This window comes from Malania oleifera, chromosome 5, assembly GCF_029873635.1.
Source record: "Malania oleifera isolate guangnan ecotype guangnan chromosome 5, ASM2987363v1, whole genome shotgun sequence".
Classification (NCBI taxonomy): Eukaryota; Viridiplantae; Streptophyta; class Magnoliopsida; order Santalales; family Ximeniaceae; genus Malania; species Malania oleifera.
The window spans coordinates 82,557,739-82,583,840 of record NC_080421.1 but is presented as its reverse complement, the minus strand read 5'-3'; the positions used below and the strand labels follow the sequence as shown (position 1 = coordinate 82,583,840).

Genomic DNA, 26,102 nt, shown 5'->3' with positions numbered 1-26,102 from the left:
CATTCTTAACATTTACAATTTGAAATTTTAATTAATATTTAGGTTAATTTATTATTTTTAGTTTATTTATCTTTTAATATTTTTATTAAATACAAACTATAGGATTATTAGCTTTTAACTAACAACAATATTATTATTAACTTATATGTATAGTATTATTAGTTTAATAATATTTTTATTCTTAATTTATAAAATGGTTGTCATGCTTATAAGTCAATAAGTAGTCAAAAGTAATTCCAAATTATTTATGGAGATTCAAAATTATTTATATTTTACTTTAAAAGAAAAAAAATATATTTTTATAATATATATTTATTTGAGTGAAACTTATTGTTTCTGTAGGAATAAATATATTAAGTATTTTTTTTTTAATGGTCCCAAACGGGGTTGCCGTTGAACTTTGGATGGCCTTTTGTAAATTAGGGCAAACTTTATCGTGCACCAGGGAGAACACACGGCCGCCATTGTTCAGGGGTTTCACGGAAGAGGGTCGAGGGAGAACCCAAGTCCCCGGTTCCTCTCTCTCGTACTTCCTCTTTAATCGAAAAATTTTTTTTTTCCTGATTTTCGACTGGAAATTGAAAGAGAGGTCGAGGGAGATTTAGAGTGGGTTTTATCGCCGTCGTTATTTATGCCGGTGATGGCTTTGTTGGCGCCGTCTACATCTTCATCTTCTCGTTGAATCACACCACTCCATAATCTGGAAATCATTCTCTCTATTTATTCCCCTGATTCTTGTGGAATTGCTGTGAGCATTTGGTGTCCTGTCATTGAAGTGGATTTGGCTAGTCGGATCTCAGCTCATTGTTGATCTAAATACCGTTTAAAGGTTGAAGGTAAGATGAAATCTACTTTGCTTCATGTGCTTTAATGGTTGGTCTATTGCCCCGAGTCACATTGATTTTGCTTGCGACTTAATTCTGCACTAAGAACTCATTTCTCTTAATTACTGAATAGTAGAATATGCTTTAGTTCCGTCATTTTTGCTGTTATGTACTTTAATTCCGTGAATTTGACATTGAATGTCTCATCAAGTGGATCATTTGTCTGAATCTGTTACGACCTAGAGAGTTTGCTTTGGGTTTTCGAGTTTTGAGGCTGTTGAGAAGATTTAATTGGGTTGAAACTGGGAACCGTGAAGTTTTTTTTATATTTGAATTTGTGGTTCAATTTAATGCTAATTTTAAAGAGTCATGTGCTCGCCAAAAGTGGGTTCTTGACCGACATGATCTAACATCAAATAGTTGTTTGGGTGAGTTTGATACTCATTTTTTAATGTAGTCAAATGTTTTGATTGATTAAACTAGTTTGGGTATCTAAATTTGGGTTTAAACACTTCAAGTTTAAGATGCATGCAATATGCATTAGGACCATTCTAATTTGGATTCAAGATTGCTTGCTTGTTTTCTCAAGCTTGGGAGAGATGAAGAAAGTTTCTATGCAGCAAAAGTCAAATACTACGAAGCACGGAACGGACATGGACGTGGGTGTCCGGTACAATTTATTCAAATATCAGAAATATTCAAATATAGTAATGTTATAACATGGCCCCTAATTTTTTAATTTTTTTCCCCTTATAATAACACCTACCATGCCATGTACATAGCAAACACTTTAGATTTGCCATTTTAGTGTCAAGAAATAGAAATAAGTCTGGCATGCTTGAGAAAGTGTTACACGTGTCTGGGTTTGATACTTGTTGGCCAACAACATATTGCCGCTTGTTGAAGTGCAATTCTTTCGAGGTCAAAAGCCTCGTAGAAAAAAAAAGGAAGGGGGTGAAAAGTGAAAATATAAATTTCTTTCATTAAAAGCAACCATTAACAATGAATACTTTATCTCCGAAGTGGCTGAAGATAGGTTGTATGAGGACGAAGAGGAGGTGAAGACTACCATTTGCAGATTGTACAAAGAACTCGATGCAGAACCAATGAGCCATCAACCTTCGGTTGAAGGTATGAACCCTCAAAATAGGGAATGATTTTGGTCAATTGGTTGGAGAGACCTTTTAACAAAGAAAAGGTGATAACAACTCTTAAGTAGTGTAACAGGACATTCCTCAACGGCTACGCAATGACCTTTTTCCAGGAGGAGGGGATGATAAATGATGACTTTAGGTTTCTGTAGACTTCCATGAGACAGGGGATTTAGTGTATAGTGTCTACTATAGTATGAATAATATCTTTGCAGCTTTGTTTACAAAGAAGAGTGGAGCTAATTACATGAAGGAATTTGCACTATCCTCTATTCAAAGAAGAGAAATGAGGATTATTAATAGTACCTTTTTTAGAGAATGTTAATAAGTCCCAAAATCCATTTCGTCGTCCAGTGGCCACTCCAGGAGCAACTTTTCATGGCCATTATGGGGAAACTCTTTATGAAGGAGATACATTAGTTACATTTAAAAAAAAAAAAAAAAGGGAAGAAATGGTCAAACGTTCATTGTCATCATCATTATCATCATCACTTATCATAGATTCTATTCAGAACCGAAGACATGATCAAAAACTGTTTTTCCCCCAAATGTTTCAGAGCATCTTTGCAGAGATGTAGGCATGTGTGTCACTTCTCCTCACATCCCCCTCCCCACACACATGCTTTTATATATAAATTTTAATTTCTGAGCAAAGTGGAGAAAAACAGAGTAGGAGATGACTTGAAACAGTATCTGCCACGTCTTACAGATCTCAGCTGGTAAAGTCTAGAAGAGAAAAAATCCATCTAGGTTGAGGTTGTAAAGGGAAAAAAAGTTATTTGGCAAGAGTTTCCATCAAAAGTTAATGAAAAACTCCATCAAAAGAGATTGATGGAGTGATTCTACACCATATCAGATTTTAAGCCTTTTTGACAAACTGGAACAGTGAGGTGGTGAACCTAAAGGTGGCCTCGTCAAACTTTTTAAACCAAATTGAAGGAATTCATCATATGAAGGACAGATCATCCTGAATTACACTCTCGTGATACCTAATTGGCACCTACTCTAGCCTACCTGCAAATTCTGGTACTTTCTGAAAAACCATGGCCTTCCTCTGCAAACTGCAGCTACTTCATCACTGAGTCACCACAGCTGTCTTCGATCTAGTGACTGCCCTTGCCTCACCACCCAGGCACCTCCTGCTGATTTGTCTCTGCAAGTTTGGGGAAAAAAAAGTTCTCAACAATTCTATGGGAGAAGCAGAAAAGAAAGAGAAAGACCCTAGCCGAACGTGGTTGTGCAACGAGAGACCCTAGCCGAGCATGATTGTGCAATCTCTGCTTAACAAAATGCAAAAACATATATCCAACTTTAAAGGAAAATTCTCTTAAGATGAAAGACAGACTCAAAGAAAGAAGCAAAACCATGAAAGAAATTTTAGCACATGGTACCTTTAGTCCTCCTTTGTGAGCTACTGTTGCTACTGGCCAGCCATGATCTTTGCAGTTGGTTGATTTCTCTCCAGATCTGAAAATATATAAAAAAAAAAATTTAGAAAGGGGAAGAGGTGAAGATCAGAGAGCCCCAGATTGGGGGAAAAAGAAAAAATGCAAGAGGAAGAGAAGAGGTGTGAAGAGAAGGGGATGGATGAGAAGAAAGAGACCATTGAGAGAAGATAGAGATGTAAGATCTGAGAAACCTGAGAGAGCTTGCTGCTCAAGCAATGGACCTACCTTCCCTGAAAACCCAAGCAAAGAAGAAACCATAGTGCTCGCCCCAAAACCCATGTGGATGTCACGTGCACCTAGACATGTGTTAAGACAACATGATCCTGTTTCAGAAATGATATATGTAATAGATAATGTTGTTGACAGTAAACTAGAAGAGGATAGTGTAGGGATTGTTTGCAAGTTGGATACGGAGAAGGCATACGGTATTGCCTTTCTTATATATGATGCCACAGAGCCCAAGCCTTGACTAGTGGTAAAAGGGACCCTCTCAAGCAAACTTGATATACATGGATGAGCACTAGCTTGATCTAATGGCATGGTTTAAAATAGATGCGTAACAGCCATTTGGCCCTCCAACATCATTTCAGATGGCTTTAGCAGTGGGAGGGAAAATCATGGCCATAATGGCAGCTTTGTCACCGTAATGCGCCGAAACAACCAGCTAATCTGACAACGTCCTTGATATTTAATCTGAATCAAGCCTCCATTTTCAATTGCAAAGAAAATAGAGTGATTGTCCAACAAAAGAGACAGCTTGATGTACACGGGTTAGCACCAACTTGACCCAAAAGCATGGTTTTAAATAGCTACGTAATGATCATTACATAACAGAAATTTGGCCCTCCAATACTGTTTCAGACCGATTAAGCAGTGGGAGTGAAAATCATGGCCTTAATGGCTGCTTTGTCACCATGACAGGCCAAAACAACTAGCTACTCTGACAACTTCCAAGATATTTGATCTGAATCAAGCTCCATTTTCAATCGCAAAGAAGATAGAATGATTGTCCAATGAAGACAGACTGACCTTAAGGAAGATCAATTGATCGAGATGGGTTTGATAAACGTGAATTGTTACTTAATTGTTGCAGCAATCATCACTCTGCTACGCTAACAACCTCCATGATATTTGATCTGTATCAAGCCTCCATTTTCAATCACAAAGAAAATAGAGTGGTTGTCCAATGAAAGAGATGGATCAACCTGAAGGAAGATTGATTAATCAAGTTGGTTTTTATAACTTTGGATCATTACTTCATTGTTGCAGCAAGCATTGCTTGATGAGAAAGAGAGACAGGGAGGGAGGGAGATAGAGTGATTGCCCAATGAAGACAGACTGACCTTAAGGAAGATCAATTGATCGAGATGGGTTTGATAAACATGAATTGTTACTTAATTGTTGCAGCAATCATCACTCGGCTACGCTAACAACCTCCATGATATTTGATCTGTATCAAGCCTCCTTTTTCAATCACAAAGAAAATAGAGTGGTTGTCCAATGAAAGAGATGGATTGACCTGAGGGAGATAGAGTGATTGTCCAATGAAGACAGACTGACCTTAAGGAAGATCAATTGATCGAGATGGGTTTGATAAACGTGAATTGTTACTTAATTGTTGCAGCAATCATCACTCGGCTACGCTAACAACCTCCAAGATATTTGATCTGTATCAAGCCTCCATTTTCAATCACAAAGAAAATAGAGTGGTTGTCCAATGAAAGAGATGGATTGACCTGAAGGAAGATTGATTAATCAAGGTGGTTTTGATAAATTTGGATCATTACTTCATTGTTGCAGCAATCATTGCTTGATGAGGGAGGGAGGGAGGGAGAACGCTGGAGTCATGAGAGACAGAGGGAGAGAGGGAGAATGCTAGAGTTGTGTGGGTCTCTTTGGCTTTGTGCGTCTTTGTAGTGACCGAAGTCTGATAAGGTTGAAGAGAAATGGCTCCATTTCATCAACCTTATAGAAACTTGATGAAACTTTATATATATATATATATATATATATATATATATATATATTTCTTTGATTCTTTCTATGTTGAAAAGTCATTTGTGTCTAGATATTCTTTATTTATACTTAATTAAATAATAGATACAAATTTTAATATATTTGAACATAAATAGTGCACTTATTTAATTTGCACTTAAATGTTTTAATCTGTTTGCGTCATGTTCCTAAATAATTAATTTTCTATTTAGTTATATTTCTGAATATTTTGGTTCAAAGTGAGAAATAATTTGTATTTTTACAAACAACACACTAAAATTAACATAAAATTTATTTTCATGACTAAGCAGCCTTTGTAGGTAGAATAAAGTTATCCAAAATACATAAATCATAATTTACAAGAGTATATGCTTATTTTTTTTTTAAAATATAGGCATGGTTTTGTTTGCTTGAAAAAAATTCACGGCCACTGCAATCACTTCCTGTTGTATAACACTTGTTACTTCTACTTCTCATTACATCTGCAACTGTTACGTAATGTTATCCGCTACTGCTATTTAAAACCATGCCCAAAAGCTTAAGCCATTATGTCTCAATCTCGCCCTTGTACATAAGGTTCTGCACCTCCATTCTCTTTTCTAATGTGGGAAGATCTCACAACTCAAATTCTCAATAATATACCTTTCACATGTGAGTTTCAACCACTCTCCCTCAAAGGAAACCATTCTTAACTTCCACCTAGAGCCATTACATGGGAGCCCACTCAACTATAGGATTAGCATATGTATGATAGTTGCTCCTTTTCTATAGGGTCTACAGGCATGGGATCACCTACATGAACACTTGAGCCATAATTGAACTATTTTCTCTAATACCATACTTGTTAGTATCGGGAGTGTCTTTGCGAATGGGCTTGATATGCATGGGTGAGTTCCAACTTAACTCAAAAGCCTAAGCCATTAAGTCTTGGGTCCATGTATATCAGCCACCCTACCTCTGCTCTCTTCTGATGTGTGGCTAGCCCACAAGTGGAAATTATCAACAGGGTGCTACACCCAAACTCGAAGGTTAGAGATTCAAATAACGAAAATAATATTCCCAAATGTGGAGCTAAGACTGTGTACATGATGCCCTATCTATACCCCCATTTTTTTGAGAGCCTTGTGCTGTGGGTGTTTCTTTTTATGGAGAAATGGTATTTGGTCAGCAATGGATGGAATGGATCAGGAAATGTATCTCCACTATTTTTTTTTTTTTTTTGTTCTTATTAATTTGGCCTTGTCAAAGTCTTCTCCTAGGGGCCCAAGGCCAGGCAATCCTCTTTCTATGTTCCTTTTCATTTTGGTTTCAGAGTTGCTTAGCAGAGTGCTTTCATGTATTGAAAAATGATAGGACTTGCAGGGAGTGGACTTATCACAAGATTTAGGGTTGGAAGAATGGGAGATGATAGAAGGGTTATTCCTTACATGCTCTTTGTTGATGACAGCATCAGGATTCTTTTTTTTTTTTTTGGGTGATGCGAATCTGATTGAAGTTCTTAACTTGAATTGCATTTCGTTCTATTTAAAAAAAAAAAAAAAATTGAGGTGCATTTTGATGTTGAATGGAAGATGCTTGAGGGTCAATTTGGGTGAGGAATGAGTTAATTCCCTTCAGGTGAGGAGTGGAATGGGAGATACTGGCAGAAATTTTAGGGTAAGTAAAGAGCCTTTCGTTATCTTGCTTGAGATACCATTAGTGGCCAAATATAGAGAGATGACATGGTGAAAAGATTTGAGAAAAATTAGCGTGGTGGAACATATGCTCTCAAAAGATGGTATAATTACCCTTGTCAAACTAAATTTATCCAATAGACTGGGATACTTATGTGTGTCTCTCCGGTATTCTGGGATTGGTAGCCATAGCAGTAGAAGATATTTGAAGGAGGTTTTTATTGGTAACAATGGAGTAATACTATTGATGAGGGTGGGATGGAAACAACCTGCAAAGGAGGTTATTGAGTCAAAAATCAATTTTAATAGGGCTTCCATCGAGTTTGATTTTGTTTCAAGCTCAACATTGTTGAGTCGAGTTCAAGTATCCCACTGTGTTGACTTGATTCAACTCAACTCAAATGCACCCCTAATTAAGGTGGAGAGGCTAGGAAATTTCTAATCACTGTAGGGTTAGAGGTAGGGTAGAATCTAAGTCGGAATATGGAGAGAAGCTTTAAAATGTAGAGGTTTTTATAAAAGTAAGATAAAATATGCGATACGTGATTTTGGTTATTTTAGGAAACTTCATGTGCAAGAGATGTCAATACCTTGGATCCACCATGCAAGCTGAAGAAGAGATTGAAGAAGATGTAATGCATAGAGTTAAAAACAGGTTGGGTAAAATGGGGGAGTGCTTTGGGCATGTCATGTGTAGAACACTGTTAAAATTGAAAGTTCTATAGGACAGCGATAAGATCAGCTATGTTGTATGGATCATAATGTTGGACGACTAAGAAGTAAAATATCCACAATGTAAAAGTTTCTGTAAGAGTGCTAAGATGGATGAATGGTATTACTATAAAAGATAAATTAGCAGATGGACACATGCATGGTAAATTAAGCATAGAACCTAGAGAAGATAAGAAAATAGATTTTAATATAGTTTGGGCACTTACAACGTGGGTTGGCACACTGGTGAGGATGAATGAGTTGTTGCTAGTAGGAATACGGGCAGAGGGTAGACATAGAATAACATGGATTGAGACAGTTATGATTTGACAGCACTCCAACTTTTGGAAGGTATTGCACTAGATTGTGCGGAATGGCAAGAGAGGATTCATGTAGCCAATCCCACATACATAAGACTTAAGGCTTCATTGTTGCTTTTAGGGTTGTGTAGGGTTTCCCCTTTTTTGAGAAGGGCACACTGGCAGTTGGGAATGTTCTATATTCTATAATTTCATTTAATGCTTATATAAGATATTAGCTATAAGACAAGGGTAGGGTGGAGTGAAATGGAAAAACACAAGCAGCAACTGGTTTGAAGTTAAACCTTTTTCCAAAATCATTAATGAAGGGGGGAACTGAGAAAAGCAAAGGAGTTCATATCCATGAAGGGCCATCTGGAAGACTAGAGCTCTCCCACGAAGGTGGCATCTTTTGTCTATTTTGGTGATTCATTGGGCTGTAGGTTCAGTTTTAGGGAGTTGTTAGTTGGGATGTTGGTAAGAAACCTAAGTCACAGGAAGATTTGGGCTTTCATTTGGAACTGAACTCATAACAGGATTAATGTGAATGACTTGTTACAGATAAGCTGGCCCTGTAACCTGGATATATGCATGTTGTGTGCAGCAAGTCCAGTGAGACTAATGCACTTTTTTCTTCATTGCTGGGTGGTGACACAGCTTTGGAATGCTTTTTTCTTCAGTTTTGGAGAAGTGTGGGTGGCTCCTCAAAATGTGTATGAATTCTTACTAGTAAGATATTGGGGTTTTGGGAAGAATAGAAGATGAAGGGCTTTATGGATGTGTGTAGTGCTTGCTATCTTTTGGTTGCTGTGGCTTGAGGGAATGCAAGGATATTCTCAGTCGACTTTTTCTCTGCTGCAGGGCAGAGTTAATTCTTTTGCTCTGTTTTTTTAGCACATTCTTTGGAGTTATTTGGGGGGATATTGCTATCTGATCTTTGAAGGGATTGGAGGGCAGCATTATTGTAATTAGCTTTATCAAGGATGTCTCAACCTCCATCTACTAAACTTTTGTTTAGATCTAAATTGAATTTTGTTATCCAAAAAATGTTTTAGGGGAGTTATATGGGCTTGGGAGGGTATCAGGACTGACAGGAAGAAAAAAGTTTCAACAGTGAGTTCCTTTTACCATAGTTAAATCGAGATTCAAATCATGAATCAAAATACCAATTTCTGGAATTGACTATTGAATAAAATCATTGGTGCAAATTTCCAAAATTGGTTCCAGAGTACAAGCATAAATTGATATATGAACAACAAGAAAAATAGTAAAATATGTTTAAATTTTCACAAAAATAAAAATCGTATTTCATATGTATGCTTTCTCTAAACAATAAAAAGTAGGGGAATGAGTCTAGAAAAATTAATTTTAAAAATTGATAATAATTGAAAACTACTAAAAGAAAACCAACTCTTGAATCTGAACAAACTACATAAAAGAAACATTAGTACCACTTTACCCAAGTGCTCTGCCCCTTTTTCTCAACAGCTGAACACTATGTACTCATACAAAAGTGAAGAATGGTTTTGTGAAGGCAACATAAGAGCCAAAGTTCTATTTTCTCCTTTTTTTAGCACTGATTTAATGTAGACAAGGAATGGAAGGTAATTGTATAAAAAACAAAGCAACAAAAAATGTAGTTTTGGGGGGGTTTTGAAATAATTGTGTTTGTCAGAACATGATAAGTCTAGAATAATGTGGATCAATTTGTAGGATTAATGGGGTGAATCGATAAATTCAGCAATGATTCAGTTGTTTTTTTTTTTATTCAATTGTAAGATTTAGATCAATTTGGTGTGGAGTTGATGTGAATCATATGAATCAAATTGTAAATCATAAGAGTCTAACAGTTATGCCTCTTACTGTTATATATATATTTTGGGAGGGGGGGGGGGGGAGATTCTGGGGCTTCTGATAATTTTTTTTAGTTGGTAGCACTTTGTTCATGGTCAGGCTGCCATTGATTTTATTGAATGATATCTTCACATAAATTGCTTCCTTATCATTGTGCTGCACCCTCTGGCCTCTTGGTGCTGTTAATGTAATTATTTTCTTTACTTATCACAAAAGAGGAAAAAAAAATTTGGAACAAAAATCCACTTTTCTTTGTTAATGCACAATCAATCTTGTCCTAGAAATTATTTTAATTGATTGAGCAAGTTTTTTCCTATTTAAGCGTGCTTCTCACCTGAATCAAACAAAAAATGGATATTATTTACTTGAAAAACTTAAGGGTAGTTTTATCTTTTCCTCTTTTTTGCATGCTAGTTTCTATTTGTTTGTTTTCTTGTTAATATTTGTTTATTTAGTTATTTTTTGTTGATTATAGGGATCATTTGGAGTTAAACTCAGTGAGTTTGGCTCATTTTCTTTGATGTGTGTGCGCTTGTGGGCACCAAGTTAACTCAGGAGTGGACTTTACTTGTGTGCTTCTGCTTAGTGTGTTAGCTAACAACCACCACATTCTGACTCTTTCTCTAAGATCACGTGCGCTCAAATATAGTTACTGTTTTACACATCATGACTGACCAATTAAATGGCATCTATTTGCCACTTTAGGATGGAAAGTACCAAAGTTGTCCACACTGACGAGAAAATATAATAAAATTTAAAGATAAAATGATCAAAGATGGGGATTGGACCTTAGAGGATGGGATAGATTCAAATACTCTTTGGAATAAATTAGCTAGCTCTATTAAAAAGATAGTAAAAAAGATTTCAGGTGAATCAAGGGGAAGATTCTCAAATAGCAAAGAAAGTTGGTGGTGGGATAAAGATGTACAAAAGATCATAAAGACAAAAAGAATTTGGTATAAAATGTGGCAAAAATGTAGAAATAGAGATAACTTTGAAAAATATAAGGAGGCAAGAAAAGATGCAAAAAGGGCCGTTAGTGAAGTTAAATATAGATCATTTAATAGTTTGTATGATAGATTAGGTACAAAAGAAGGGGAAAGAGATATATTTAAACTTGCTAAAGTTAGAGAAAGGAAGAACAAGGACTTAGGAAATGTAAATTGTATAAAAAGTGAAGATGATGTTGTCTTGGTTAAGGACGAAGATATTAAAGAAAGATGGCGAAGTTACTTTAGTAAGTTGTTTAACGAAAACCAAATAGAAGGCTTAAATTTAAAATTGTCAAATGAGGAAAAGATTAAAAATATAAGATTTATTCACAAAATTAGAGTTAACGAAGTTAAGTTTGTACTAAAAAAGATGAAAAATGGGAAAGCTATGGGACCAGATAACATCCCAATTGAAGTTTGGAAATGCTTGGATAATAACGGAATTATATGGTTAACTAATTTATTTAATACAATCGTAAAAACTAAGAAAATGTCAAATGAATGGAGGAAAAGCACTTTAATACCTATATACAAAAATAAAGGAGATATTCAAAATTGTAATAATTATCGTGGAATTAAACTTATGAGTCATACGATGAAACTATGGGAAAGAGTAGTTGAACAAAGATTAAGGTTAGAGACGAAGATCTTAGAAAATCAATTTGGTTTTATGCCTAAGAGATCTACTACAAAAGTTATTTATCTTTTAAGAAGATTAATGGAAAAGTTTAGGGAAAAGAAGAGAGACGCAAATATGATATTTATTGACCTTGAGAAAGCATATGATAGGATACTTAGGGAAGTTCTATGATGGGTTTTAGAAAAAAAGGGTGTATGTTGTAGGTATACCGATGTCATTAAGGATATGTACGATGGAGTAATGACTAGTGTAAAGACTATAGATGGAGAAATTAGAGAATTTCCAATTACCATAGGTGTACATCAAGGATCTGCTTTGAGTCCTTATCTTTTTGCTTTAGTGATGGCCAATTGACTAAGAGTATTCAAAAGGAGGTTCCATGTTGTATGTTGTTTGCAGATGATATTGTATTAATTGACGAAACTAAGGATGGAGTAGAGGCTGAGTTAGAATTATGGAGAGAAGTTTTGGAATCTAGAGGCTTTAAGATAAGTTGAAATAAAACAGAATATATGAAATGTAATTTTAGTAATGATAGGAGGAATATTGGAGATAAAGTTAAACTTGATGATGAAGAAATAAATAGCACTTGTAGATTTCGATTCCTTGGATCTATTATGCAAGCTGAAGGAGAAAGTGAAGATGATGTAATGCATAGAGTTAAAGCGGGTTGGGTAAAATGGAGAAGTGCTTCAAGTGTTCTATGTGATCGTAAAATACCCTTAAAATTGAAAGGGAAGTTTTATAGGACAACTATAAGACTAGCTATGTTATATGGATCAAAATGTTGGGCGACGAAGAAACATAATATCCAAAATGTAAAAGTTGCCGAGATGAGTATGCTTAGATGGATGAGTGGTATAACATTGAAAGATAAATTAAGGAATGAGCATATTCGTGGTAAGTTAGGTGTAACTCTTATAGAAGATAAGATAAGGGAGGGATGACTCAGATGGTATGGACACTTGCAATGTAGGCCTTATAGTGCACCTGTGAGGAAGAGTGACTTAGTTACTGTGGGGGCCAGTAGAAGGGGTAGGGGTACACCTAAAATAACTTGGGAGGAGATAGTGAGTAAAGATTTAATATCCTTGAATCTATCAAAAGAAATGGTCCATGATCGCATAAATTGGCGGAAAAGGATTCATATAGCCGATCCCACTTAGTGGGACTAAGGCTTGGTTTTGTTGTATTGAATGGGCTATATGTATTTAGGCCTAGTTGAATATTCAAGTAAGGTGGGGAAAATTTTAGTTGACTGTGAAACTGACAACCTGATTGAAGCCAAGAGCAACTGGTTAAAAGAACAGCTTGATTTATGTTAAACTGCTGGTTTTCAATTTTATTTTGGTTTACAAATTTTGAAACTGATAAGATATTATCAGTTCTAGTATAGGTTTTTTTGACAAAACTGATCTGAGTCGAATTGATTACACCCCTATATGTGGAGCATGTAGCACCTTCCCTGTGCTAGCTTGACTCTTGAAGTCATCTTTGGTAACTTTGTGGACTAAAGTCTTTCAATGGAGGTGTTTTGGGACCTTCCAAGGGGTTGCCACTTAGGATTTTATTTCCTTTTTTAATTTTCCCCTTTTTGAAAAATTAAAAATAAGTACCAACTCCAATTCAAATTTTCATTTGAAAAAAATGTTGCATTTTTCTCAAAAAGTTGGCCCAAGGCCTGGGTCCACATTACTAAATAATAATATGCACATAAGTTTGCACCATTTAGCTTATCGTCCTTCATCCTTTTCTCTTGCATGTTGTTAAACTTGGTTCTTTATTTCCATTTAATTCAGAAATTGCTTAAATGTGTCAATATTTATTCAGAGTATCTAGGCACCATGAAAAGAGCAATGCCATGGAGTGATGAGGAAGATGATTCATCATCTAGTGAATCTTCATCTCTCGATATGGACACGAAATCTGATGATGGATTAGGCAAGAAAAAGGCAAGGGATGGCACTAAAGCTGGTCAACCTTCTAAAGAAAAAACATCTGCAGGTATGTTGTGCAGCATCTATTCTAATAGTAGATATAATTTGACAACCCAATTTAGGCTTTTGCACCATTTGATACAAGCGTTAAAAGATGACTTGGTAATCTGGTTGCCTTGAGACCAATGGTGAAAGGGTCTTGTGAACAAAGCTTTTCTTCCTCAAAGGCAATTTCTGAGCAAAGCTTTTCTTCCTTGAGGCAATATTCAAGTGGGCTAGTCTACTTACCTGCAGTCATTTCATGGCACTTAAAGTTTTTAAATATATAAGATGAGAGAAAAATGGTGTCCAATAATTAGGTGATGGAATAGGAGTTGCCTTCTGGTTATGGTTACTTCTGTATCGTGGATAGCTCTGGTTCTCAAATTTCAACTATAGATATTTTTAGGAATCCATAGTAGATATAAGTCTATTTAACTCTATATAATAGAAATTCACTAAAAAATTTAGAAAACTCGTAAATGTTCCTTGCTAGGGAGATTCTTTAGGCGGTTTCTTCATTAGAGCTTGGCTTCGTTGTTTCTTTGCACCAACGTATGTGAAACTGATCTTGATTCTGGAAATATTTGTGTTTCTTATTTGGAGATGTGAGTGGCTTTTGAAATATCAACCCCAAATTATTCGTCAGCACATGTCAATTAAAAAGTAACTGTGTTTGTCTTGGTCATATTTTGAAACTAAATAAAGTAGATGTAGGCAAAACTGTAAAACATATATGGCAAAAATACACTGCCGTCGTCAAATGTTGAAGTTCTATCTGCTTCTTAATGTTCCTGCAACCATTTCACAAGAAAGATAAATATTGATGCTTTTAAGTACAAAATTTTAAGCACGTGAAGAGTGGAATGCTGGATACCATGGTGGCATTGGGACTAATATGTGCTATCAGAGTTGGCAACATGCATACAGAAGAAGATGTTCATAGAATTATGAAGAGAAATGGAACTGATGGGACTTTAAATTCAATGCAGCTGATCATCTTACAGCCAATCATACTATTGTAAGAGCCTTCCTAGCTCCATAAAAGATTGATTGTTATGAACTCCGCCTGTTGGTTCTAAGGAGTCAGGGAAACAAATTTTATTGCTTTGTAGATTGGCACCTATTGATGTCCTTTCGAGTTCATTTTGTTATGTTAACATCTGTATACTTAGGCTAAGACCCAAGATATTTGTAAATTGTGATTGGCTTATAATTGGTGTTTCAATGCTTTTAGATAGTTTAGTTGTTTTGCGTGATCAATGGATTGGTGTTGCTCACTTATGAGTTTTTATGTTGTGCTCATTGCTTTTTACATGTTGAACCTGTTTTCAGTTATGGATCTGGTGGTGAAGCCATTTTAAGAGACTGATTGATTTGTTGTTGTGCTTTATGCTTAAAAGCTTTAAGTCGTAAGGTAGAGTATATAGATGGATATATATATATATATATAAGGGCAGCCCGGTGCACAAAGCTCCCACGTATGCAGGGTCTAGGGAAGAGACGGACCACAATGGGTCTATAGTACGCAGCCCTACCTTGCATTTTTGCAAGGGGCTGTTTCCACAATGGATATATATATATATATATATAATTTGCATGTTTTCTTTTTACGGTTGCTTGCTCAGATCCATGCATATATATATACATACATAATTTGCATGTTTTCTTTTTATGGTTGCTTGCTCAGATCCATGCATTCAGACACACACATACGGAGACTTCGTCTACTTGATGGTAGTTTTTCTCTGCATGTAGTAATTGCCTTTTCGTTTTGATTGATTAATTTTTTTTTAGTAAAAGTCCTTTCTCCATGAAGCAGCAGGAAGAGATAGAAGAGGTGTTTTTTCTTCGTCTCGTGGAATAGTCTGGTTTTAAGGCCAAATGAAGTTGCCCTATATATATTTTGTGTGCATACTAATTTATGATAATGTTGGTTTAGAAAATTTAGCTTCTAGAGCAACCAATCATAATCGTCTTGTGCTGAACATTTTGAATTTTGGTTTATGGTCTTGTATTAGCATTGTAATTACAAATGCAACAGGGTACACTTGATCTTATCATTTATGCACCTCTCAAATTCTAAATGATCATTTTTTATGTGATGAAATAGAGGAAAATTAGCTGTACAAAATTTAGAATTTCAACAGATTGCATTTTTAGTCATTTACTGAGGTTGTTTTTTGGCCCAAAAGCTTCCCAGTGGGATCCATGAAATTGTTAGCTATATTATGTTTCTTGCAAATGTGCTTCAAATCATTATGTTCTCAAGTTCTCTCACTTTCTTAAATCAAAACACTTTTCACTTATTTCACTATAGCTACATGTACACAGTCAGGCCTGCAAAACAAAAGAGTGGGCGTGTTGGTTTTGAAGCTTTGACTCGACATGGCTATAAAGGTGGACTCTCAGTCTTGAGTGTTCCCTTGCCAAAAGAGGTGGCCGACAAGAAGCAAGACTGGTCGTGGTCAACCGGGAAGGAAAGTGGTGCAGCATCGAAGGAGATTGAAGAATCTTACGAAGAGCGCCAGAAAACCCGAGCGGCCATAGTTGAGGGAGAGCAGCTGACAAATGTGCTGACACGGAAAGAGAAGAATCTTTCTTTTGCACAAAAGGAAAAGAGGAAGAGAGACCTTGGTCAAGCTAGCAGGGGGAAGAATTATGTTGAAGAAGAAAAGAGATTGTTAAGGGAGAGTGGTGTCTATTCTGGTTTTGATTCTTGATGTATCATTCCTCTCCACCAACTGTAAATTCCTTAGTACTGTTGCAACGGTGTGTAAGCTAATTCTGCAGGACTTTTGTTGCATTAAAACGATTTGACTTTTTCCTATTGCCTCGTGGGAGTATCCACTTCAAGAGAGTACTTTGAATACATTTATTAAGGTCCTTGTGGAACTATGAAAGCATTAAGGGCATGTTTGGAACTTGGAAAATTTGAAGGAAAGGAAAATATGAAGCAATCAACATTTTCATGTTTTGTTATCAAGAAAGTAAAAATAAATAAATAAATAATATATCAAATCAATGAATAAAAATATGATTTCATAAATTATTTATATTTGAATTTTTTTTAATTCTTAATTATTTTAAAACAAATTATCATTTTTAGTAGTATTTGGTAGAGGAAAATTTCTTTTTTATTTTCCTTAATCAAAATCCTTGATCCAAATAGGCCCAAGAAAGAAATAAAATAAAGAGATGGAAGAATCTAATTTTTCATTATGAAGGAAGATAAGAAAGAAAGCAAAATATTTAGTAAATTAAGAATAAAAATTTAATTTAACAGGTCATCAACCTTCTATTCCTTTAATTTTTAATTATATTTGGATAAATTTCAATTTTTAATGGCATTTAACGTAAAAACATACAACAAAAATTGATTTATTTAGACACTACTTTTCTCTATTTTTTAAAATTCATGATCCGAAAAGAACACAAGGGTATCATCTTTGACATCTTCTAAACAAAAGTGTTATGTTTAAGCAACACCATAAATGGGCAATATGAAATGATGCAATTTGTTATGTTGCTGGGGAAAGTGGAATCATATGGGCAGTCTGGTTCCTCTTTCTTTTCTTGTTTTTTTTTATAAGTGGCCCTTTTATGTACAAGTCCCCTGCAGGGCCTCATGCCCAATAATTAAATTATGTACAAGAAGCATGTCAGCTGACAAGGGTCCAACCACCCACCATAATACAATAGAGAGACGAGCAATTAAAGTGGAAACATGTAGACTATGAGTTAGATAAATTAAAGGAGGATATTGAGAAGAATGTTGCTCATAGAGATTCATTATCATACTGAGAAAAATGGTAAGTTATTGGATCTTGTGTGGGTCATGGTCGGGCTAGATGAACAAGATAGTTAGAGCTTAAGTGGGCTTTGGGCAAGCTAGGTTTTAGGTTGTGATGAGTATGTTTAGAAAATGTTAGCTCAAGCCATTTCAGTTGATTAGTTTGGAATTGAGGATTGAAGGGACAAAATTACTAGGTGATGAAAATTAAGTTAGTTCAACAAGTGGAAGGGGAGTGCCCTAATTTAGGAGAGACTGAGCAAAGCTTTTTGGTGATGGGAAAAAAAAGGATAGACTTAAAAATTGTGAAGTTGTTCACCCCCAAGCAATTGATTTTGAGCATTATTCATTATGTTCAACTTAAATTTCATAAAAATGATAGAGTTTAAAGATTATGAGGTTGTTCACCCCCCAAGAAATTGATTTTGAGCATTAGTCAATACGCTCAAGTTAAACTCCATAAAAGAGTATACAGTACAAGAATCTTTAGATTTAAAATTGTATGGTTACGCAAGCCTAAGTGCTATGAGGTAGTGATAATAACATAAGGATAGTATGACCTAATTGGGAACTGCAGAGCATAACCTAAGCAAACCTAAGTTTTATGAGGTAGTGATAATAACATAAGGATACTAGGACCTAGTTGAGAAGCTGCAGAGCATAACTTATGAACTGTCTTTATCGATCAAGAAGATCTTTTGGAGTATTAAGGATGAGATTGATAAAATCATGAAGGATAATGCTAAATTCTAGACAAAGATTAACATTTTGTCCATGTGAAGTATTTTTCACTAGTAATAGAGAAAATGTATCGTAGAGACAAATTTTCATAGTGAAAAAGATCTAGGGTTTTGTGGTTGGAGGAAGGGATAAGATATGTAGATTTTTTCACGCAAAAAACTATTTTAAAAAGGCAATGCAATATGATCTTGAATATAGAAGGGTAGTGGGTGGACAATGAGAAACGAATTCATTCTATCAATTTTAAATCATCTTAAAAGGCTATTATCCTCATCGTTGGGGGGAAGTGGATAAATGCTTTGGCCTAAACTATTGGACTATTAATGCTTTTCTCTTTCCCATGAGGTTCGAAGGGAGGAGATTATTGAGGTAGAATGGTAGATTTGGATTAGAAAACGCTAGAAGGTCGAATGGTCTTCTTGCTGTTTTTTTTTTTCTCTAGTCAATTTGGACATTATAGGGCTAGAGGTTCTAGTTGATTAGTTATTTTGTTCAAGACCCATACATCACTAGCTCCATGATACTCTAATCACTTTGATTCCTAGGGAGCTAATGCCAACACTAATCAAAGATAGAAGATATATTAGTCTTTGGAAAATTTATTACTAAACGCTAATGGACAAAGTCCTACCTTGCCTTATTTTCCTTTCAAAGTGCTTTTGTCATTGGCAAAGAAAGTTCCAAATAAATGGCTCTGGTACAACATTGTGAAGCCAAAAGGAGTCCAAGAGAAGGTGAACCTCTATTTATCTATCAAGCTATTTTGTGTCTATAGTTTTTCCATTATCCTTTGAAAGGTGTCTAACAAGAATATGATTTGAGGAAATCTAAATTGGCAAAAAAGCTCATGGAATATCTCACATTTTGTTGTAAATGACTATTTGTCTTCCCAAAAGCAAATAGAACAATTGTTAGAATGCCCTTTACATTATTAGTATTTACCGTAGGGCTTCAAGATAGTAGATGAACTTGGATAAGCCTGATATCTTCTTTAGTAGTGATCTTGGAGCAAGCTAGCCTAAGGCTCTTAAGGGCCATGGATTTCAAGACATAGAATTCTCTAGTCTCACGTTTGTTGCCCAATGAGCATAGAGAATTATTCAATTTCTCAAATCTATAGTTACTAGAGTTAAAAAGGCTAAATTTTTTCCCCACTAGAGGCAAATGTTCTACAACCACATCTTGGTTTTGGAAGAGAACATCTAGATCTAGACCGGATGTAGGCAGCCAAATCACTATCGAGTCATGAAAGGGTCTTTGAATATCTTTGGTGTCAATGAGGTAAGTTGGGCTATCAAATTGCTCTAGACTGTTGTGGTAACATGAGAGAATAGATCCTCCTCATGTACCATTCCTCCTGTTGGATGCAGGCAGGTATGGAAGCTGAAGGTGATGCCAAGGATTGACCTTTGCTTTGAAAGTGTTTTTGAAGTGTTTGCTGGGAGCAGGAGGTGTTCCTTTGGGTAGTGAGTTGATTAAGAGCGGACGAGTCTGGATGTATCCCTTATGCCCCTCGTTCCCCTACAGGGATGAGGATTCTTGGAACATCTTTTCATTCTTAAATGGCTGAGAAACACGACATGCCACCACAGCTCTGTGTTCTTCTTCAATATGTCTGGATGTTTTTTTTTTTTCTCATATAGAATATCCCAGGCCTATAAGTTTCTTTTGGTCTTCTCCTTGGGCGGCTGGCACTGGGGCCTCCTAGTCCAGGAGTAGAGGATGGTAGATGGTAGGGCCATGCATCCTTGGCGCCTGGGCCTGTCTCCTGTTTGTCTGAAAAGAAAGAAGTGCTAAGATAATTGTGCTAATGATCTAACTAAAATTCCAACATATTGAACTCATGGCAAACCGGTGGCACTCAGGTTGAACCCTTACAAAAAATCAATAAAATAAATAAACATATAACCTTGTCAAGCATTTCAACTTAGAATGCACCCAATCAGAGATTTATTTATGTTAAAAAAGAAAAAGAACATTTATACAAAGGGGAGTCTTCTCATATGCAGTTCATTGGTCTCTTTGGGGGCATCTGGTATGCAGCTTATCAGACATTACTGTATTACACATACAATTCTAACCCAGCTTGTTAGCTGCCTAGCTTTCCCTCTGAAATGGAAACAAGAAAAACTTTGGATCAACCAAAGCTGCTCAGTGTTTCAGATTGATTACATATCTCTCTCTCTCTCTCTCTCTCACATACACACACAGAGTTTGAGAGTCATCAGTGCTGCTGTGAAGCAGCAGATCGGTTGGAAAGGGTCCTATATATTGCTCTGATAGTATTCGGAGATGTTCGGCAGCAACCTCCAATGAGGGAAGCACCTACTTGCCACCATTTGTTTACATATGACACAAAGTCACCATCTGAAACCCCAGTATTTTGCTGCAAATGAATAGCGAGGGCAAACAAGAAAGAAAAATTAACCATGAGTAATATCAAGACTAAAAAGCATATGTTTTTCTTACGTAGCATTTGAAGTCCAAAGAATAGAACTCACCACCCACTCCTTCAGGTTGGCATCATAACTTTCTCCACTGTTTGGATATATGAGAAGTGGTTTAGTTGTCACCTGAAGGAATAGATAAACAAAGCAAGAATTAGAGAAGGGTGCAATTCGGTTTCCTAATCATAAAGCATTTCCACAGATGCATTCAAGGCTGAGCAAGTACATGTGTAAATGAAGGTGAACTCCTGTGGTTAGTATAAGAAAATATGCAAGTCAGTATATTCTACTATAAATAAACAATTATTGCCTCTTTATTTTTAAGCTCAAGACATAATGAGACTGCTGGAGGGTGAACAGAAACTGTTCTATGATGTGGTTGAGGCATGCATTCCCATGAATGAGAATAGGGCAATCAGCATATGAACATCAGATACCAGGAAAGAAAACATGAAATTAAAGTACCAATGGCTGCTGCAAGTTTTTGTCACCCACCTTCACTGACTGAGGCATGCATTGCGATAAATAAGCAGCAGAGAATAGGACAATCAGCATATGAACATCAGATACCAGGAAAGAAAACATGAAATTGAAGTACCAATGGCTACTACAAGTTTTTTTCACCCACCTTCACTAGCTGAAGCATGCATTGCGATAAATAAGCAGCAGATATGTTGTGTGTTCAACTAAAATATTCAATAAATAAAATATAAAAGCTTCTAGTGATCCACTGTTACCTCTACATTAAGCTAGTATCATTCAAAATTACTATTTATTTGAAAGACAAATAAATGAAATAATACCTTCTTGAGACATAAAATCAGGTCATGAATATATCTAGGAGGGGTGCAGTTGATTCCAACAGCAACAACTCTTTTGCATGATTCAGCAATTGTGGCACATTCAAGCAAAGAATCACCACTGACCACATTGACACCGTCCTTGGAGTTGAAAGAAAACCAAGCAGGGATATTTATGTCTTCTTCCTCAAGAAGCCGAGCATAAGCCTACGCAAAAGTCAAAGTCAATGCCAAATAGATACATGTACTACCAATTCTCAGCAAATAACTTTCCCCAGTTGATGACTACACTTTTTTTGAGGCCCTTCCAATCTGGATCAAAAGTCTGAATATCACCACAAAACAATAACAGAGCATCTTATTGAATAATTTGCAGTTTCTTTGGACCATCTTTGGAAGGTAGCCGTTCACTGAGAATGATAACCTACAGAGTACATTCTACTTAAACCTTTCATATTTCAACGTGCAGTCAAGGACAATACCTGAGCTTCTAGCTTATTTGGAACTGTTTCAAATGCAATTAGGTCAGCACCTGATGCTGCTAGAATCTGAACCCTTCTCCGATGAAAATCTTTTAATGTTTCAAGTGTAATTGCATCACCATAGTTCCCACTGCAGTTGCACAGAAGAAAAAGAAATATTACATCTCTACACTATGAACATGGATTATAGTTCCCAGCAGGCCAGCACACATGTATGATAGTGAACAACAATCCACTGAATAACAATTGACACCATTAATCATGATCTTGCTATTTTTAGCTTTGCACAGAGACAAGGCAGATGGTTAAGACTTCCATGCCAATATAGGACAAATGATGCAAATAAACAGCTAGTGACCCATCTAACAACAGCCATCTAAAAATTCAGCCAGGCTAATAGTTTCATAATGCTTTCAGAAAAACTAACGGATAGATGTTATATAAATAAAAAATTAAAAAATCTACAGGGATGACATGACCAAATATTTGTGAGGATGATCAAATAGAATATCCATAACATACAGAGGGTAATGCAATAAACTGACCCGGCTAGGAATCAACAGGCACAGGTTTTATACTATTACTTTTAAACTGGTACATGTTATCAAATAAAAAAACAGCACACCACAGCCAACAGAATAACTAGATGGCAAAAGTTAGCAGACCTGTACTCAGACCCATCAGCTAAGAAAGCCCCATAGCTCCCCACAGATGCCGCAACTAAGATGGGGCGATGTTTGAGAATCTTTTCATCTCCAGTGCCATCAGGAAGGCCTTTACTACATCTGTCGTAATATACATCTCGTGCCTCACAAGCTATTTCCACACTTCTTTTCAGCAAGGCTTCACTTTCCTCTCTAGAAAAGCCTTTAGCCTCAAAGCCCTGAATAGTGGCCTGCAAACATAAAATTCCAATTTCAGAGAGAGAGAGAGAGAGGGAGATATCACAATTAGTTAAATAATAGTTACCTGATACGATGCTGTGATTATAATATCTGCACCAGCTTCAAGGTAATCAAGGTGTACCTGCACTATCAAGGAACTCAGGATGTGCAAACATATTAAACTGGAAAATTACCATTTTCCACCACACCAGAAAACACTAATGCCATAAAATGATATGCAAATTGGTAAAAACTACAAACCTTCCAAGAGCACATCGTACAAAAGTACTGTGATACTGTTCTTGTTCCACTTTCTAGGTAACAATGCTTTCAAAATAACCCATTCACCAGAGAAAATTTATTGCTCTTCCCATCGCCCCCCACCCCCCCCAAAAAAAAAGCATGGCACCCCCTCAAGCCCAAGAAGAAAATAAAAAAATGAAAACAAATACCAAGAACAATAAGCAAAGAGAAAAACATATTTTTTAAATATTTTCTTACCCACAAGAAGTTCTCATTAACATTCACAGGTTTTTATACTTAGTCAATGACATTCAAGTAAGGATTTGTCACGTCGCAATAAGTTTAAGGAGTTCCAACAAATACCAAGAACAATACGAAAAGAGCAAAACAGAACTTTAAAATATTTTCTTACGCACAAGAAGTTCTCATTAACATTCACAGATTTGTATACTTAGTCAATGACATTCAAGGATTTGTCATGTCGCAATAAGTTAAGGAGTTCCAATAGCCAACGGCAACTCATCATGGAGCTGCCCCAGGCCCCCTTGGGGCCAAAGAGGAAAAGAAAGAAATGAAAAATAAGAGAGAGAGAGAGAGAGAGAGAGAGAGAGAGAATTAGAAGTTCACAAGGCTTTATACTTGATGAAATTCATATAGGGATTTGTCTCATTGCAATAAATTAACAAGTTTCAGCAACCAACCACATCTCACACCATGACAGCATCATGTATTTTGCAGAAATATCCCAAAATCCAGCCAGCTGCATAGGGTCAGAACAGCTTTAAAGCCTTTGTTGTTTGGCCATCCTTCACAAATGTTCCATTTGTCTCAAATATGCATCATGCACATTAACTCTCTTAAGAGAGAAAAGGAGAGATAAAGGGAGCATAACAAATATTAGTTTGCTTTTGAACCAAAGGAGTGCCTCCAGTTCAAACATGTTTCATACGCTATTATTCAAAAGGGACCCCAGTAGGTCATTCTCATTTGGTGGACCAACTGCAACAAAAATAAATAAATAATTCAACTGAATTCAACAAATCCTATTAACAGTTAGATGGAGTTTAGAGCTTGTTATATGAATCCTACCTTATTCACCATTTCTTTAACTATTATCCCAAAATATCATTCAATTGTTCCTAAAACTCAAGAATATTTGGCCAAAATTGAGATGGCTTAAATCATCAAATTTTTCTGATACAGTACATCTATCAGATGCCAGGTCCTCACTCCTGATCCTAATAGAGGCTTTGCAGAAAAGATGAAACTAATTAATGAAAAAGGTGGTGATTATCTTTTCAATATTAAAGGTAAGGTTATTTTCAATAGAGAACACACCAGCCAGCAATGCTATCATACTACTTAGCATAGCCCATGTGCAGGATAAGAACCGACGCTGGTCCATCCTCATATTTATTACGCATCTCATATGTTCGTCCCCGAAAATTTCTGACCCAAGCTAACAGATAATTCCAGAAAAATTAGGATACAGCAGTCAGAAGACTGAAAACTCCCCAAAAGACCATAGATAACAACTGCTTTCACAGTTCAACAACATCTGGTTTTGAAGTAATTCGAGCAATGCGCATAATTTTCACGCATTGACTCATAACCCAGTGACTTGGTTGCCGAGAGAACCGACAAAAGAAAACCATAATGAAGGGGAATATCAAGTTTCTCCTCAAGTAGGCCGAACAGTCGTCTTTAACTCACTTGAATGTAAAACCTTTCTCATTCAATCCAAAGTAGAACCATCTTTACTTTCTTTTCTTCAGACACATTTTTAGCATCCAAACGCAGGGCAACATCCAAATGAAGCAAAAACGAACAAAACAGCACATCCATTATCCACATTTCACAACAAAAACAACAACAACAATAACAGCATTTTCTGAAACCTAAAACCGATAAAGGCAAAAGTCAAATGAACAATAAAAAGCAATTAATAAGAACAAATTCCATCAACAAACAACCAAATTACTGCAATATGTTAAAGTGTTCAACCAAGAGAGAGAGAGAGAGATAGAAGACCCTGCAAATGAGGTGAGGAGAGCTGAGAAGGCACTTGGCGCTCCAGAGGGGGTCATTGAGGTCGGCGCCATGGCGCTCGAGCTCAGTCGCTAGGCCGCCGTCGATCACGGCGGCACCACCGGCCTGACGGACGAAGTCTGACATGAACGACGAAGTTTCGAGGATTGCCATCGGAGAGATTGAGTCGGTGGCGAGCCCAACCGAGTTTAAAGTTTCCGCCGGAAATGGTTGCCTAACGCCAGCAATGAGTTTCGTGGCCGAGTCGGCAGTCCAACGGCGTCCCCCCAGCAGCACAATCGAAAACTCCGCAGCTCTCGTTTTAATTTATACCCGCGTCCCACAATAGAGCAACTTTAAAATAGACATATCAACAAATTTTAGTTAATTATTTATTTTCAAAATAAGTTGTATTTTTTTTCTTTATTTAGAATATAAATACACATTTTTATCTTTTTTATATATTCAAATTTATATAATTTTCAAAAGAACATTGAAAAGTTAAAAAGAAATTGAATTCGGGACGTAACATAATCTTATTTACTTGAAGAAAAGACATTTCCTAATATCATGGATCTAAATTTCTTAACTTAGTGAGTTTGGAAAGACTATATGATCACGACTATAAATGAGTGAGTCAGAATGAGGTTATATGACATGTCTTATCTTCTGTCCTTTTTATATGCATTCGGGAGACCTCCTTATTGATTTTCCTACTATTGGATCTCAAGAATTATACTTTGACTATTGATGTATTACTAAAGAGTAAAGATTGATGTGCTAACCTTTTATGTTAATTAATGGGGGTAACCTCCTTTTCATTGATTCCTTACTGTCTTTTCATTTTTTAGTCTTTCTTAAGTTACTGTCGATTTTTAATATCAGGGTCTCTTTTGGGTTATATCAGTTGTCCCCATCTTCTTGAGTCTTAGAGTTATCTTTTTGGCTCGAGAGTATATTACATTTACTATAAGTCCTTTTACTATCATGAGATTTGGATTAAGCAATTAGATGGATATTTTTGGGTCTCATGAGTAGTGCTCATCAGATGAGCCAATACTCTGTCGAGTAGTACATGTTTCTTGTTACCTCATGAGTAGTGCTCATTAAAAGAGTCTATA

General features: G+C 36.1%; 2 protein-coding genes across 2 annotated transcripts; one reads left to right on the top strand and one right to left on the bottom strand.

Annotated features, from left to right (window-relative positions):
* Positions 1-336: 336 nt before the first annotated feature.
* On the top strand, positions 337-16,393 carry LOC131155677 (uncharacterized). The gene is made up of 3 exons (XM_058108976.1): positions 337-836; positions 13,418-13,591; positions 15,898-16,393. Exons 2-3 carry the CDS (start codon positions 13,432-13,434, stop codon positions 16,284-16,286), a joined length of 549 nt encoding a protein of 182 aa, XP_057964959.1. The 5' UTR covers positions 337-836; positions 13,418-13,431; the 3' UTR covers positions 16,287-16,393.
* A 3,637-nt stretch (positions 16,394-20,030) lies between these two features.
* Positions 20,031-25,329, bottom strand: LOC131155198 (homocysteine S-methyltransferase 2). The gene is made up of 7 exons (XM_058108155.1): positions 24,985-25,329; positions 22,796-22,852; positions 22,492-22,721; positions 21,827-21,956; positions 21,348-21,551; positions 20,599-20,670; positions 20,031-20,483 (listed from the first exon to the last, which is right to left on the bottom strand). The coding sequence occupies exons 1-7, from the start codon at positions 25,153-25,155 to the stop codon at positions 20,322-20,324; spliced, it is 1,026 nt and encodes a 341-aa protein (XP_057964138.1). The 5' UTR covers positions 25,156-25,329; the 3' UTR covers positions 20,031-20,321.
* Between the last annotated feature and the right edge of the window lie 773 nt (positions 25,330-26,102).

Bases quoted from the DNA above. Each gene is read 5' to 3' on its own strand.
- LOC131155198 (XM_058108155.1), bottom strand. From the start codon at position 25,155: ATGGCAATCCTCGAAACTTCGTCGTTCATGTCAGACTTCGTCCGTCAG. The intron at 21,552-21,826 runs GTATTGTCCTTG...ACTTTTGCGTAG, and splicing joins CAAATAAGCTAGAAGCTCAG to GCTTATGCTCGGCTTCTTGA. The intron at 20,671-21,347 runs GTATTATTTCAT...CTATTCCTTCAG, and splicing joins TGATTTTATGTCTCAAGAAG to GTGACAACTAAACCACTTCT.
- LOC131155677 (XM_058108976.1), top strand. From the start codon at position 13,432: ATGAAAAGAGCAATGCCATGGAGTGATGAGGAAGATGATTCATCATCT. The intron at 13,592-15,897 runs GTATGTTGTGCA...ACATGTACACAG, and splicing joins TAAAGAAAAAACATCTGCAG to TCAGGCCTGCAAAACAAAAG.